The sequence below is a fragment of the Manacus vitellinus genome, unplaced genomic scaffold, assembly GCF_001715985.3.
Source record: "Manacus vitellinus isolate BGI_N305 unplaced genomic scaffold, ASM171598v3 scaffold_31_pilon, whole genome shotgun sequence".
Lineage (NCBI taxonomy): Eukaryota > Metazoa > Chordata > Aves > Passeriformes > Pipridae > Manacus > Manacus vitellinus.
In genome coordinates, this window is record NW_021940379.1 from 6,053,480 (window position 1) to 6,069,446 (window position 15,967).

The 15,967-nt window shown below is 40.0% G+C and overlaps 1 protein-coding gene across 1 annotated transcript in view; it reads left to right on the plus strand.

Annotated features, from left to right (window-relative positions):
* The window catches only part of ADGRD1 (adhesion G protein-coupled receptor D1), a 133,931-nt gene that overhangs the window by 26,889 nt on the left and 91,075 nt on the right, over positions 1-15,967 (plus strand). Inside the window, exon 13 of the mRNA XM_018076207.2 lies at positions 167-308. Within this exon, the coding sequence (XP_017931696.2) occupies positions 167-308 (142 nt within the window). The remainder of the gene's footprint in view (positions 1-166; positions 309-15,967) is intronic.

Here is a 15,967-nt window from a genome sequence, read left to right on the forward strand (position 1 = left end):
CTATACTATGGCTTCTAGTCCTGTAGGACCTGTAGGATCTCACTCTCCTATAGAAATTAACTGGCTTGAATGGAAAAAGGAGATCCCATGTTCCTTTGTTGTGGGTGTTGTGGATGAACTAAAAAAAAGTTGTTGTTCTTCTTTAATATATTTACTTCTTCCCAAGGATTGCTGAAGCTGCTGCCTACAAAGGTTATATGATCTCAGCGACCAGTTATCTCATCTCTATCAAAGTGGAACCTCTACCCAAGTTGTCCCACAATCTGTCAGGATCTCCTCTCATCACCATCCACCTCACCCACAAATTGGTAAGTGAAATGCAAACTACCAGTTTAGGTCACAAAACTGTTCAAAACTTCGGTGCCCGTGGTGACTTTTTTGTATTTTTCTCATAATTTCTGTGGGCATTTTTTTTGTAGCAATTGAGGTGGTGTTTGTGGCTACAATATGATGTTTTTCCAACCACTGTGAGTCCTGTCTCCATCACTGCAAAAGGCTGATTAGTGCACGTGTTGTTGAAGAAGGTGAAGTGACAAGTGCAGCTTTAGGCCTTTCTGTGTGTGCTGCTCTAAGGGTGTGTTTGTGCTGCCTGCAACAGAGTGGGTTAAATTGCTTTTTTCTCATTAGAGTGGCCAAAACCAATTCATTCGTGGTTTTTGCTTTTGCTCTTAATCCACACTGAGATAACTGAGGGGTTCTGAATGAATAAACCCAGAGAAGGTCAGGTAGAAGTATGTTGGGCAGAGCATCTCCTGGGTAGGAGTGGAGCAGGTTCAAATCCCTGCTCGAGTCTGAACTACCCTTTTTAGAGAGCAGAGCTTTCTGAATCTGAGAATAAGAGCCAAGAAATATGAGAATCTGAGCAAACTTGGAGAAAAATTTGAATAAAACTGCTGAGTTTCAGTAAGGTGTTTCAGTTTTCCCAAATCAGCACATTCCAGCAGGAAACTGGAATAATAGCTGGGTTTGTTTGCTCTTGGAGGGAGAGGTGTCTCTTTGTCTTGTCAGTGGAATGGAGAAGAGTGGAGTTCAAACTGGCAAGAGGAATGCAGCATCTCTGACCCACTTACAGCATCGAATGGAAATGCAAAGGAAAGATTTCAATTCTTAAATGTTTCCTAGAAAACATCTCTTAGATGTTCTTCGAAGTGCTGAATCATGTTTTTCTTCCATTGACTGTTTTTGAGCCAGTTTGTCTTCTTGCTGTTGGCCTTCTGATGAAGATGGAGTAAGCTACAGGAAGGAAATGAAAAATCCCCAAGGGACAGGAGTGAAGTGTGTTGTTTTGCTGACAGTTTTTTGCAAATTGCACTTTGCTTTATTTATCCAGGCACCTCCTCGTGCTGTAGTTATCATGATTTACTAGGAGGTTGTTAAACAAACCCGTGGGTTTTTAATTTTCACTGTTAAGATGGTTTGTACCATGGTATACAGATAGAAATGTTGCCTGTTCAGGTGTGACTTGGGTTTCGTTTGTGGCATTCTTTGTGTGTGTGTATGTGTGGGTTTTTGTTGTTGTTGTGAGGGTTTTTTTTGGTGTTATTATTTTTTTTGTTATTATTTATTTTTTAAAACCCTTGCAGAAGCTGGAGAAACATCCTATTCCAATAGCATCGAAAAAGTAGCTCAGCACTGTTCAAAGTCAGTCAGGGAAATACATTTATATTTAAAGTTCTGAGAATTTCGAGGCAGGAAGCATTTCTAAATGTGCAGAGAGCATGATCTTGAATTCTGCCCAATAAGCTGTGCTGGGATAATGACTGTGTTAGATGTTGCTCTTGGGCACAAAGCCCTGAAAGGAGATGGGGAAGGCACAGCAGGTTCACCCCTCTGAAAGATGGGGAACTCTTTACCTTCTTATTCACTGCCTGCAGCAACAATCTGCTGCTGGGTTTTACATCTTATTAACTGCACAAACCTGTAAATTTGGCTGAAGCTCAAGAGATGCAAGAGATACTTTCTCCACGAGCAGGGTTAGAAAAGTCACAGTCTCACTGTTTCTTTTTTTCCCCTCAACAATCTGTGGACTTCAATTAGAAGCCGGTCCCACATTGAACTACATAATCATTTTCCCAGTGTTTTTGAAAGCAAAATTAAATGTAAGGGTGGGAGGTATTTTATGTGCTTGTTTCAGAACCTTATTTCAGTGTTACCTGATGGTGAAGCACTTTGTTGATCTCCTAACTGGATTTCTAAACTCCCTTTTAAAATTCCAAATGCTAAAAACCTTCAAGCACCAAAATGTTCTGAAATCACAAAACGTGTTCAATCAGAAAATCTCTTTTGACATTATAAAATATTTTATTTAAATGGTGGTTTGCTGTATTTAATATCTATTGATTTCCCAGTGAAGAAATGTAATTTATCATTGGAATAGCTGTTTAAAAAGAGAACCTGGCATACAAGTTTGTAAAGAGAATTAATAAAGCTATAAGATCGGGGCAGTGGGAATACATCTAGTTACCTACTCTGCTTTTTTTGTGAATTTGCTTTAAAAAAGGGCATTAACCAGTGAGGAATATGCCTCTGGGTATCTTATGTATGGATTCTAAATTCTCTGAGTAATCTTTAGAAACAAAGTTATAGTGTAGGTAGAAATACATGGAATATTTGTCTGTGGGGAAGAGGTGTAGTAAGGAGTTGAGCAGAATGTGTGCAGCTCTGCTGAAATGGGATATACACTGAATTTGATAGGAAAACTGCTTGCTTGCCTCTGACACCTGTGGCTTTGAGAATATAATTTCTCTTCTGGCTTTTAATTAATGGGGAGGTTTAATATTAAGGAATGGATGAGCAGATTATTCCAGTTATGTGGGAGTGTGGCAGCAGTGGGTTAAATCTGTTCTCTTTTACGCTGCTGTGTCTCCAGTGAATTCCATGGAATAACTTTGAACGATATAAATTTAGACAATTTACTTATGAATTTACTTAAGCAAATTACTTAAGCAAATTTACAGAAGTCAATTCAAGGGAATTGACTTAAGCAGATTGGGAAATGACTCCATGTCTCTGGAAGCTTTCATATGATCCCAGCACAGATCCTTTCTTTCCCACTACGTATGATTTCACTCTGGAGTGGTTTCATTTGGCTGAGCATGATCCCCTCATGAAATAAAAGTAGAATTTAAAATGTAAAAGAAATTCTGGCTGCAAAATCACTGTGTTAGGTGTGTGCTTTAAAGAGTAGCAGTCAAGCTATTTATCTAAGTTTATGATTGAATAGTATGATTAAACTGAGAGCATAAAATCTGGCTTACAAACCTGCTTTATCCATTAAAATACTGCAGTAAGGGGAGAAACATTTGAATGTTTGTCTGTTCCACATAATGTTCTCAGTTTAACAGAGGAAAGTGCAATAAGAAAAAAATAAAGAAATGCCAAGTCCAAACAAACCGTTTTTCTTTATTAATTTTTAAGTTTGAGTCTGACTTTTTAATTCTTTTTCTTCTAATGCGTATAGGAAAAACGCCAATCATTTAGCAACAGGGGGAAAAAAATGGGAGTAAAGTAAACCATGTCTATTTTAGGAAGTAGTTACAAAGAAAATGCCTGTGAACTGAATATCACCTCTTGAAACAAAACTTCACAGAGCATTTGTCATTCCGCAGCTCAACCCATGGTTAGTTAAATCTCCTCCTAAACAAGGATTCTCTGGGTTTCTCTGAAATTATCTGCATTTCTTACATAGCTCTTGGGAGCTCGTGAGATGATGAAGTTTCTTGTTTTGAAACATGAGGCGATGCAAAGTGAGGCTCCTGTCTAATCAATTAGGTAAGAATACAGGGAATATTTATAAATGACATGTTAATGCTTCCTTTTCCAGAGAGCACCAAGGGGCAGAGGGCATGGAGGGGGACAGGCTGGAGGCTAAACTGGAGCACAGGAGCTGAGAAGTCACCTCCTAGTAAATACACAGTTAATTTATGTGTTCAAGGACCAGGGAGACCAAACTGCAGACTCACCTCCATCAGAAAAGGACATCAGTAATTACAGCCATTAGGCCTCGATGTTCAGGCTCACAGCTCCATTCTCATGGGACCAGTATTGCTGGTTGACTTTCTCTCTATCAGCAGAGCAGGCAGAAAATTTTCTGGTCGAGCTTCCATTAGTGGAAAATGGTTTTCTGACTTAAAATGGAATTTTTCATGATTCAGGATGAATAAGTCATCACATTATTTTTTTTCACAGGATTAAAATATCACTTGTTTAAATCCTTCTTATGAAGAAAAGACTCCCTGTGGATAGGATAGATATGTATGTTTTATTACTTATAGTGTTTTAATCACCACTATTCTGACAACACTTTATTTTGTTGCAAAGTCCCCAAAACCTCTTTTTCTGTTACTCTTTCTTTTATCTTATGAAACTATTAACAGCTTGAGAAAGATTGTTTTGCAAGAAGTCTTCATCATCAAGGATTTAGAATTAACTTCTTTGCATGAGAATATAGAGTGATTAAGAGTTTTATTCTTTCTGCCAGTCTGAGGAAAATTTATCCACGGTGTCTCCTTTTATGGCACAGTGACATAGCTGGGGGTGAAAAGCAATTCTCACTTTCCTTCTCTGTAGATATGACACAGCTTTTCCTGTGATATTTGGGCATCATCAAGGGCCTTTTTGCTTGAGACTTTTTACAGATGGAAGAATTACTTTAATGGGTCTTTTTAATGACTGTCCCTTCCTTTCCACTGCTCAGGGGGGCAAGAGGAAGAGGAGAGGGAACCAGCAGTACTTTGTGACACTGTATAGACTCAGATCTGTTGTCACCATGCTGAGCTGTTTTATTAAAAGTAGGATTCTAAATCTCATTGAAGATTTCATGTTGTTGATTCAATATTTGTCCCAAGGCAGCCTTGCAGGTCAGCACACACCTGTACAGAGAGAGGGGAGGGCTTGCTGTCTGTGTACATATTGTTTTCTTTCCAGAGCTTATGTGAAAAACTATCAAAGGCTGTAATTCAAGAAAATCAAATTCATTGGCAGTATTGACTGTACTTGCAGGACATTCAGTGTGAACACTGAATATATACGTTTCTCTTTATCAGCAGAACTTTGTCTGAATTAAGTCCTCTAAGAGACAGAAGTTGATACACTAAGTAACAATAGTTAGTTGTTATTCAGGAACATTTCAGTGACACAGACATGTTTTTAACTGATTTAAAAAGTGATTATGCCCTGCTCCTCAGCAGCTTGGATGAACTACTGTCTCCAGCAAAAAAAAAATAACAGGAATCAACTCACACCTTCAGTGTGTGGGGGAGGATGTGAAGACTGATGGTAGTTTGTAGCTGGAGACAGCTTAGTCTTGACCTGTCCAGATGTTTTGTAATGAGGCAACAGTACATTTTGTAAAATGATTATCTGAAAAAAAAAATAAATTTCTGTTTCCAGCAAGATGTTTTTCGTAGCAGGAGCAACCAGAGAAGAATTAACATTTCGCTTGTGCGATCCAAGAAATTACAGCACGGGGTAGAAATTCAGAAGAGATGAATGTCAAGGCTGAAATGCAACACAACATGCTCTGGAAAAAGTCAGAGGAGGCGACAGAGGAAGAAATGGTGTCAAACTGCACCAATATTTTGTAAAATCCATATGGTTATGTAGCACAGACCTTGGCTTTTGACCATGTTGAAGTCACTTTTTGATTCTCTGGGGGCAAAGTAGCTACAAATTCTTGTGTTTCCTGACAAGGCAGCTGACTGTCTTTCAGCTTATAGAAACAGCAGCTTGATATAAATCCAGGCCTGCTTGGTGCAGAGAGGGCAAGGGACTGCCTCAGGTGATGAGACAGAAGGGGAGCAGTCACACCCTGCATGGAGCAGCAGAGCTCACTGCTCTGGTGATCCCTGGCTGTTGACTGGCACTGGAGAGAAAATTGCTTTACATCTAGAAGAAAACTTTTTGTACTCTACTTTCAAACCAAGTAGTTTTCTCCAGGGGTTTGTTTTGTCTTTCCTCTTTGCAGAAGGGGGACGTGCAGCTGCAGTTTTGGAGGGCTGTAAGCTCCTGGCTGATGCACCCTGTGTGAGAGGCCTCACATGAAGATTAGATGCAAATTGGGAATTCTTAATGCAGCTGGTTTCCCCCCAGATATATTTGGGGAAATGCCACTTTAAATATTTGTTTGATTCGGGAGAAAATGCATGTTTTACTAAGATACTACCACGTTAGGACTAATTTAGCATTGTTCCCTCTCAGTCCTTTGCTCTGTGTGGTTCACTTTAACAAACACAGTGCTTGGGGAATTGTCTGCCTGACCACAAAGTGTTAATCTCTCCTGCCATATTATTATTGCACTGAATCATTCAAACAGCTGCTTCCCTCCTCTTTTTTGAGGAGTTGCTGCTGCTCTTTGTTCCTTTCTGCCATGAATGCTTCCCATCAGAACCCCACTGTGACCTGCTTCCTCTGTGCTCCTTTCTGAGCACTCCATCAGTGGAGCTTTAGCAGCTTCTCCTTTTAATCCCATCTCATCTTCTGTAATGTGACTTTCTCAAACCTCCAGAATCAGGAGTCCTAGGAGAGCATCAGCATTCATTGTAGTTCAGCCTGAATGTCGGGGAAGAGCCCTCCTGGAGCTCTCCTTGGGAGGTGGTAAAGTACCAGGAAAAGATAGATCTCTCTTCTCTCTTCTCTCTTCTCTCTTCTCTCTTCTCTCTCTTCTCTCTTCTCTCCTCTTCTCTTCTCTTCTCTTCTCTTCTCTTCTCTTCTCTTCTCTTCTCTTCTCTTCTCTTCTCTTCTCTTCTCTTCTCTTCTCTTCTCTTCTCTTCTCAACTTTCCTCCATTTATAGGAAAGTGCTCCTATAGAAAGTCCTCTTGCAGTTCAGGAAGTTAGGCACAAAGTTAAGGAATGTTTTCCTTTGAGTTTTTAATGAGGCAATGGGACTTTTGCCCCTAAAATGTACCCTGAACGTCATCCTTTTTCTGTCTTTTTCCTGGGCATGCAATATCCTGAGCTTTGTTTAACATCATTGCTGATAAGAAAATAAACTAAGGGAAGAAGCAATTCCCATTTGTACACAAATATTAGTGCTACCACGAGAGAGACAAATCAATGTGGAGCCAATTTATTTTTATGGCAAGTTAAGTGTTGACTAATTTATATATTGACTGAGGAGAAAGGGTGACTCTTGCCCACACCTGCAGGTATAATTTTTCACTGGAGGGGCTTTGACAGAAAGAACTTGACTAAAACACAATTAAAACTGTGACTCTGGCAGGATGTACCACAGTTAAGCAAAAAGAAAAAAATAATAATAAAGCCTGTAATTTAAAAATCGATGCAAAGTTTGGCACTTTGTTACACCAGTTAAGTCCTTGCTATAAAGAGCAAAGGAAATCCATTGAGTTCACATGAGAAATGGACATAATTGCAGCTAATTTTCTTGCTCCTTGGCAACCTTAAAACGCCAGTAGTCATTATGATGAAATACAGCATCTCTTAATGATACAGCAATAGTTTTGTTAATGTTATGAACAGAAACATCCCAGGACTTATTTTTCTCATAGGAATCCATTCCAAAAAGACCTAGAAAGGTGCAGCTGCAAAAAAATATAGATTTTCGTTAAGCACATTGAAGATGGGTTGCTGTAAGGATCAGGACTGCTTTGCAATAAACTGTAATTCATAGAAGGTTTAATTTCCATGTCAGAACAGGAAAACCTTTTAAACCTTTGGAGGCACAATACTTTCCCTGTGTTATCACTCATTTGCTGTGAAACAAGTCCTCATATTTCTTTGTAAATGAGTCCTTTGCCTTTGAGGTGGATATTGCAACAAGAGTGAGGGTTTCATGAGGTGATTGAGTGTTTTTGGATGCATGCAAGTAAAGTTTGCTTTCAATTTGGAGTTTACTTGCTGAGTTTTATTCTTTGGGTATGTGGGTAATTTTATATGCAAGCTTCCACTTAGTAGCTATAAAATTACCTCTTGCCTAAAGAAAATAACCACTGGTGACTGGAACCAACTGTTATCAATCTATGGCAAAAAGCATCTGCTTTTTCTCTTTCAAATCTCTGCTTGCAAGTGACAGGGCATCAGCAGTTGGAGCTCAGTCAATACCAAGCAATAAACTTCAAAAATCTTGCTGACTTACACACCCAAAACTGCATTCCCCAGTCATCCTGTTTTACAGAACTGTGGCATCTTGTGCTGCCTCACTCTGCCTTTGCCTGAACATTTGTCATAATGGAAAACAAAATTATGGGGTTTATATTTGACATGATCAAACCTGCAATGCAGAGTTCTGTCCCAGGCATGAGCACAATTCTTAAATTCGGTTTAGTTCTCCTGTTTAAGTTCCCCATCAGTGACTAAATCCTCGAGGAATCCTTTCATGTGGGGATGGCTTGTTACAGGAGTTCTGTCCAGTTTCACTACATTTAATGAACTGTCAGGGTTTCTGCTATAAGTCCTTGTGTTTCTTTGGACACTGTTAATACAGACAGATACATATTTAAATGTTAAGAAAAAAACTTGCTGCAGAGGTGAAGTGGACAACATTCAGATGTTAATGACTTTGATGTATAAAACAACAAACAGAAAAGTGAGAATAACACCCCACCAGTCTCTAATCCCCACGGTGAACATGGATCCTGTAAAATCTCTCCTGGTGAGGCCAAGTTGGTTTGAACTGGCACAAGGCAACCGTAGCATTTGAAATTTCTGGATTCAAAATGCCCAAATCATCTTCTTTTCGGTTTGTTTTGGGTTTTTAAAGGTCAGAAAGAGTTGTGCTGATTGAGAATTTCAAAGTCAGTAGAGTCAGATGCTTGGAGACAGTATGTTTTCCCAGCTGTTTTGTAATAAGACCTATTAAATATAAAGAGTAAAATTCTGATTTAATTATGATCTGTGCTAGAACTGCTGACTCCCATGGGGCCAAGCTTTCAATTCTCACTCTGATGGTGATCTAATGTTTCTTTCAGACTGGTACAGTCCATTCCTCATTATTTTTAACAATTTGAAGAGAAAACAGAATCAAATCCAAAGACTGAAAAAGAAGGTTTGTTTCAGATACTTTGTCTGCTGATTGTACTGGCAACCAGTGTTTTTTTAAGTGAGCAAAAAAATCCAATACCAATACATTGCTAGCTCTCCATGAGTTACATCTTCAATAATCCACATCAAAGCAAAAGCAGAAAGGACTTTTCAGATCCTCTGGACACATTGCTTGAACTCTGGGCAGGTTCAGCTCGGTTTGTTTTCCTGGTCAGTGTGGTTAGCAGCCAAATAATTTACTGTGGTGGAGGGAAATTTAAGGAAGATGTTCTTGCCTGGTGTCCTTGATTTGGTAGTTTGATCCTTTACATTTCAGCTGTGCCACATTGCACACTGCCTGGGTTCATCCTGGGAGTCTTACTCTGGAAGCTTCTAACATCTAGACTTTCCTAAGCTACTTGGGTTTTTTCTGCTGTGTTCTCACATATGGCAATTAAATCAGAGTAGAGCACATACCTGAGCACCAAGAACTGCTCTTAAACCAGTTTTCTGTGTTGAACATGGCAGGTGGTTCTGCCTCTCAGAGATACCACTTGTTGCACAGGTCAGGTCCTGGCAGATAAATAAATGGGCCTGCATTTGTGAGGAACAGAGCAAAGGCTCTCTGTACAAATAATTCCTGAAAATGCAAAGCTCTGTCAGCACTTTGCATAACAAGTTGAGAGTTCACTACAAAATTTCTTGCTAGTTATTGACCTAGTTATTACTGCTTATTACCTCACTGCTGAGGTGCCACCTGCAACCCTATTTAATTTGGGATTTAGTGCTTTCAGGAGTATGGGGTGTGACTAACCTGCTGCACCTTCTCCTTGAGTCACTCTGGTGTAACAGTTGCTAGTTTTTTTTGCACAAGTGGTGCCTTCAAAAGGTTGGTGGTAAGTGTTGGGGGAGCTGGGCTGCTTTTATTAGTTCTGCAGAGTTTGAGCTCTTTGGTGCTGCTCTTTTTGCCTTTTAGATTGTGGGTTTGCATTTCTTGTTCGTCAATCCAAGACATTATCACATGTTTTTATTGAAGTTCCCCATGGCTTCTGGAGTGTTTGCCCATGTCTCTGTGAAACCTCTTAAGCTCACAGGAGTGATTTATGTGGCATGAATGGACGATATTTAAAGGCACAGAAATAAGTGATACTTCACTCAGAAAATTGTAAATGTGCTAAATCTGTTTTTGTCTTTCTGGTTTATGTTCTGGAAACATATGCAAAAATATGCTGGAAATGAGCAGGTAATGAAAGGCTGTGAAGGTGTAACGTGTTTGGAGAAGAATAGGGTCCCTTGCTTGTACTCTGGGTTAGAACATGTGGAAAGGCCATAAACATTTCTTTTAATCCCTTGAAACACTTCTTTGGTTGGTTGGTTGGTTTTGGGGTGTGTGTGTCCAAAAGAGTACAAGAAATGGATGGATATGGATAGTAACAGGAAATTTATTCCTTTGTATGTGCTTCTATATCATAGATTATTTAAGCTTTTTGAACATGGAACTCCTCCATGTTGGCTTGCAGTTAAGAGGGATTGGACCAGGAACTTTTGAAAGTTGCCTGTTGGCAGGTTACACACATTAGACATGAATGATGAATGTAAGGGAGTTCACTATGGTTTTGTGGAACTCAGAAAGTTTAGTTTATGATAATGAGGGTTGAAAAGTTGTCTCCAACTTTGCTGTTCTGGTGATAAAGAAATAGTGGGCAGTTTCCAAATGGAATGAATTTATAGTTAGGATTTGAGGATTTAAAACTCTACAAGTCCACTTAACATATATTTATATCCTCCCCTCCCCTTTTAAATATTCCCAATTTCTGCGGGCAAATGTGAATATTGCCTTGGACCACTGAGTGGGAAAACTAGAATATGTTCTGCATTAAGAGTAGAATCATCACAACCATAATAGTAAAGTGGGGTAGTTTGAGGGAAAAATAACAGTTATACAGTTCTAATAGAGGCAAAGATTATTGCTCTGCTGCTGGTGATTAGCAGCGTTAGCACAGAAATAACTGCACAGATTTTTGGAATTAATTGGACCCTTTTTATTACACTCCTGAGCTGTTGCATTTAACCAACAATGGGAAAACAAGGCACCTGCTCAGCAGTGGTGAGGGTGATCTCCTTTGCCTTTCCCCAGTGGAATTTCTCCAAGGCAAACCCGAAGGCAGCCGGGGGTGTTTGGCAGCTCCGACTGAACTAATGACAGGGCAGCGCTCGGGCTAAGTATGGGCTGTGTTACAGGAACATCACCCACCTAAAACACTGCTTGCACTTCGTTCACACAAGATAAATAAAAACTTTGGCTCACAAGTAGCGTTAATTTTAGCTCAGAAAGGGCAGAGGAGTTGTACTTTGTAGGAGGCAGTGGATGGTAAATTTGTGGGTTTGCCTGTTCCCCTCCCCACCGTTCCCCAAGCAGATGAACTCCACTCCCTCTGTAGATAATGACATTAACAGCTCGTAATAAAAACTTGGACTTGTTGTTCTAGCAGGAAATGTGCAGCTGCTAAGGAGGGATTTTCCCTTTTTTTAAAAAAAAAAAGAAAAAAAAAAAAGAAAGCCCAGTCCTTCCCAATTTAAGAGGCAACACAAGCTGGCTCAGCAGCGAGATTCCTATCGGGACAGGGCCAGCCAAGAGGAACTGCATTTCAGTGACTCACCCTGCAGCCAGCCCTGCATACCTTCCTCCTCTGCAGCGGCTCGCTATAAATTTCAGTAATCTCGATCTGTCCAAGCTATCCTTTAATGACTAACATGTGCTCTGAGAAGGGGAAAGGGTGCTCGGGATGAAGGCAGAGCTCCTGCGATAACACATTGTTTGACAACCGGAGCATCACAGCCTGGGAGAGGCAGCACAGAGTGCAGCAAACAGGTTCCAGGGGGGATTACTCGAGTGGTTTGAGTCGGGCACGGTGCCAAGTCGGGTGTTAGGTAGTGCTGAGCAAGGAGAGATAGAAGATGTGGAAATCGTAAATAGAAAAATCCCATTAACAAATAAAATTGAAAGATATTTAATTAATTCGCCATAAAAACGTTGGGTAAGTTTAAAGTTCTAATTCAGAACACTAACTCGGTCTTAAAAAAACAAACAGAACAAACCCCCTTACATTTTCCCTTTTAATTTCTTTCTTTTCATGTTTTGTTTTTTTTTTTTTTTTTTTAAATTTTCTAAACGCTTTTTTTCCTTTGAGAATTATTTTTCTCGGGTCACTGGATTTTAACGTTTTGCTTTTATTTGTTCTTCTGGGGTTAAGTGGAATTGTTTCATAAGTATTTCTAATGCAAGGGGCCATAGAATATGCTTTATGTAAAGATCAGTTTGGAAATCCTCATAAAGATAAGTATAGAAACTAATGTCTCAGGGGCACAGGTACTTTTAATTAAAAATCTACTGGTTGATTTCAGAGAAATCAGAAATAAATACATACTTAAAATAATAGTTAAAATAAATTCTCAGGTTTAGTTAGAGCAAGTCTAATCTGGTCAACTGGTAAATTTTTTTTTTGCTTGTCATGTCTGTATCCTAATTTAGTCATTTTATAGCCTGCTATTTATATATTTATATGTATGACTAATGTTAAACACTGTATTGCTGTAAAACAGGCAAGAGCTGGAGTGCTGCCCTAGATAATGTGGGGCTTTAGCTGAGCCTGAATGCTTTGGTGGAAGGAAGATACAAGGATCCATCCTGGAATTAAACCACTGGCATTTATTTATTTTACATATGGTGCACTGCAGGAAGAATTTACAGGGTTAGGCTGATGAAATGTGCTTTGACAGATCATGTAATGATTTAGGGTGGAATTAATCCCTAGATGCTGGTGAAAAATGTTTAGTCACGAGCTTTTAGTCCAATGGAAGTCATTAGCTTCATTATTTTGCATTCATGCCAACCGAAGAGCTGTGAAATGAATTAATCCTGTATACTATGGCTAAATGTCTTTGTTCAGTGTAAGAATTGGTGATGTTACCAAAGATTTGGAGGTTTTTCTGTGAAGTTCCCTCAGGACTTTCCCTCTGGATAAACAGGAGGAAGGGCAGGGGTCATGTAAAGCATCAGGACATGTTGTCCCCAGGCACTGGGGAGATTGCTGTGATGTGCATTATAGGTTGGTACAAAAAGCTCCACAAGATCTAACATTTATTATTTCAGACCATTTATTTCAGACTGGCGTGTCCAAGCTTTGAAACTTTAACTGTTAAAGTCCAATTGTGTGATGAGTGGCAGGGCGCGCTTAGAGAGGAGATCAAAATGTTCCCTTTCTTGGTCCTGTGACTGCAATGTTGAGCCCTCCTAAACTGTCACCAAGGAGCTGTGACAGCTCCACGTGTTTCTCCTTGGCAAAGCAGTTGGGCTTTATGCAAATTCCTTCGAGGAGCAGAAATATTTACCTTGAAAACCCGCCAAGAGTCAGACGAAGTGTTGGTGGGGTAAGGGAGGCGTGGGCGAAGGGAGAAAATCATCCAGGGAGTAATTTCAGGCAGCAGAAGAAAATATTGCACCAACACCATTCCTGTTTCAGCACTTTGCTCGTGGGAGCAGGTGCCAGTGGGAGGTGAACAAGCAGAATTCAGCCTCCCCTGTGGGACTGAGGGCTCTGGCAAAGTGACCCAGTGCTGTCAGCTCTGGGGGGAAGCTTGGGGCAAACTTTTAACCTTTTGGGACAAAGCTTTTGCTGAGTGAGGTTCAGTCAGGCCCATTTATGACTGCACTGCTGGCCCAGCTGGCAGGAGGGGTGAAGGTGTGTCCCTGGATGTTCCTCACTGCACCAATCCATGTGGAATGTGCAGGATTCCAGCTCGGAGTCCCTGCAGCCAGCTGTGCCCAGTCTGTGTCTGACAGTGGAATTCCTGCCCTTAAACCCTGCTGGTGAGATGTTATCTGCCTAACAGGGAATTTTCTGCCTTACTTTCTTTTGTGGATTTCTCTTTAGCTGTTCAAATGTACAAGAGAGAAAGAGCAGCACGGGAATGGCCAGTTGGGAGGGATGAGATGGGATGTTGGGTGCAAATCATTCAGTTTAAAAGTCCCACACAATCCCCTGAAGGCAGCGTGGAGGCAACAAGCTCCTTTAAAATGTGTTATTAAGCCTGATTATTTATTTTAAGAAACAAATATCCTTATACTTATCTGAGTAGGTGATTTCACTTTAAATCATGTATTTCGCAGTTAACCACACAAACTTCAAACCCAAGTATATCCTGTGAACATAAAACCTGACAGAAAGAATTCCAATTAAAAATTTATTAAAAGAATTGCAGAGACTTAATGCTTTGTTGTGGTAAAGTCTGTACCCAAGGGAACAAAAGCACAACTTCAGTATATAGTGTATTTCTTTATTGTATATTTTCATTCTTCATAGTCTGCAGACTGTTGATTAGCTTTTACTTTCCTCAGCTTGAATATTTTGTATATCCCAGAACTAGATTTACATATTTTAGCTCATTCTTTGGCTTCCTCTTGAGGAAAGTTAGAACTCAGTAAATATTATAAAAAAAAAAAAGGCCATAAATATTCTTCCACTTCAGAAAAAAAAAAGATTTTAAGTTTGCTTCCTGCAACTATCAACTAACCAGCAGAAAACAAATGTACTGGCAAGAATATTTAGCAGAGCAGCAAATTTTAAGTGGTTACAGAAGACTGTTCCTGGAAGGCAGACTCCAAAAAGCAAGCTGTCACATTTTTTCCTAGGTATCTACTATTTTTTTTGATGTGTTATACATATTTGCCTGACTCTGTCTTTGCTAATGACATGTCAAAACACTCAGGGATTTACTGGATTAAATATAGTGATCAACTGTATAAAGGCAATTAATCAATGCAAGGACTCTTTACTGGTGTTACTTCTCCAGGAGCTGCTGCTCACTCACACTTTCCTGCTGCACACATTTCATCCCTATCTTTGCTGGAGTGCAGGTCCTGTAGAACAGAATTTTATTACTTGATATCTGAGCTTCTATTTATTTCTCATCTATTTTCTTTTGGATCATCGAGGAATTTTACATTTCATGCCACAGCTTTTCTTGCCAAGTTTTGCAGCATTTATCAGTGCTAGCAAAGAGCTTGTTGGCTTCTGAGCTGCAGAATATCAAGCCAAAATGTTGGAGGTGAACTTGCTGCCCTTTGCACTCGATGAAGAGCAGACGAAATCCTTACTGGACCTTCCAAGGGTCAGGAGGCAGGAACAGTCCAGTGACTGGGAGCTGGAGTTTCACTCACTGCTGTTCCAGTGGGTTCCTGTAGCAAATCAGAAAATGCAGATCTAAAAGTATTTGGGTATCCAGTTCCCCTCTCTTTGAGTGAAGCTTGCACCCGGTTTGGTTTGCATTTAAAGACCCGGGGCAGGGTGTGTTTGAGCAACACTTTTGTGTTTTAACATCCCCTAGGACTGACATCTCCCTGTTTGCTCCACAGCCCAGGCTGTGTGTGCGGTCAAGAAGAGGTGTTAAATCTTCCAGGAGATGATCCATCTCATGCCAAAGTGTTTGTTTAAAATGTTTTGGCTGAATTGCTCCTGTTTATCTGGACTGATAAGGGAAACTGGAGCGAGAAACATCTCGATTTGCTCAGCTAAAACCCCACCCTACTGTCTTACAGTTACACAGATCAGGACCCAGAGGGAAGTTCGCTGCTGTGAGCAATAATGTGAGGGGTGCAATAAGGATACATTAAGGAATTAGAGGTGCTATTTGTGCCTGGTGTAAAGACTACACAGATGATATATGGTGATTTATATTTGTAATGGTTGACACTTGATTACTCGCTGAGAAAAACTCACCCCATTTTGGATTTTCTGGAACATGCAGTTTTTTCACCCTAAGGAATGCACTTGGAAAGATAGAAGAAAAAAAAATTAAAAGGCAAAGATACTGAGACTATGAAAGTCCTTTATTTTTCCTCATATTCCTTCTTGCATGACTGAACCAGATTTTACGTTTTGATGACACCATAAATGTGACATTTCAGCCCAGAGCTACAGAGCCCTG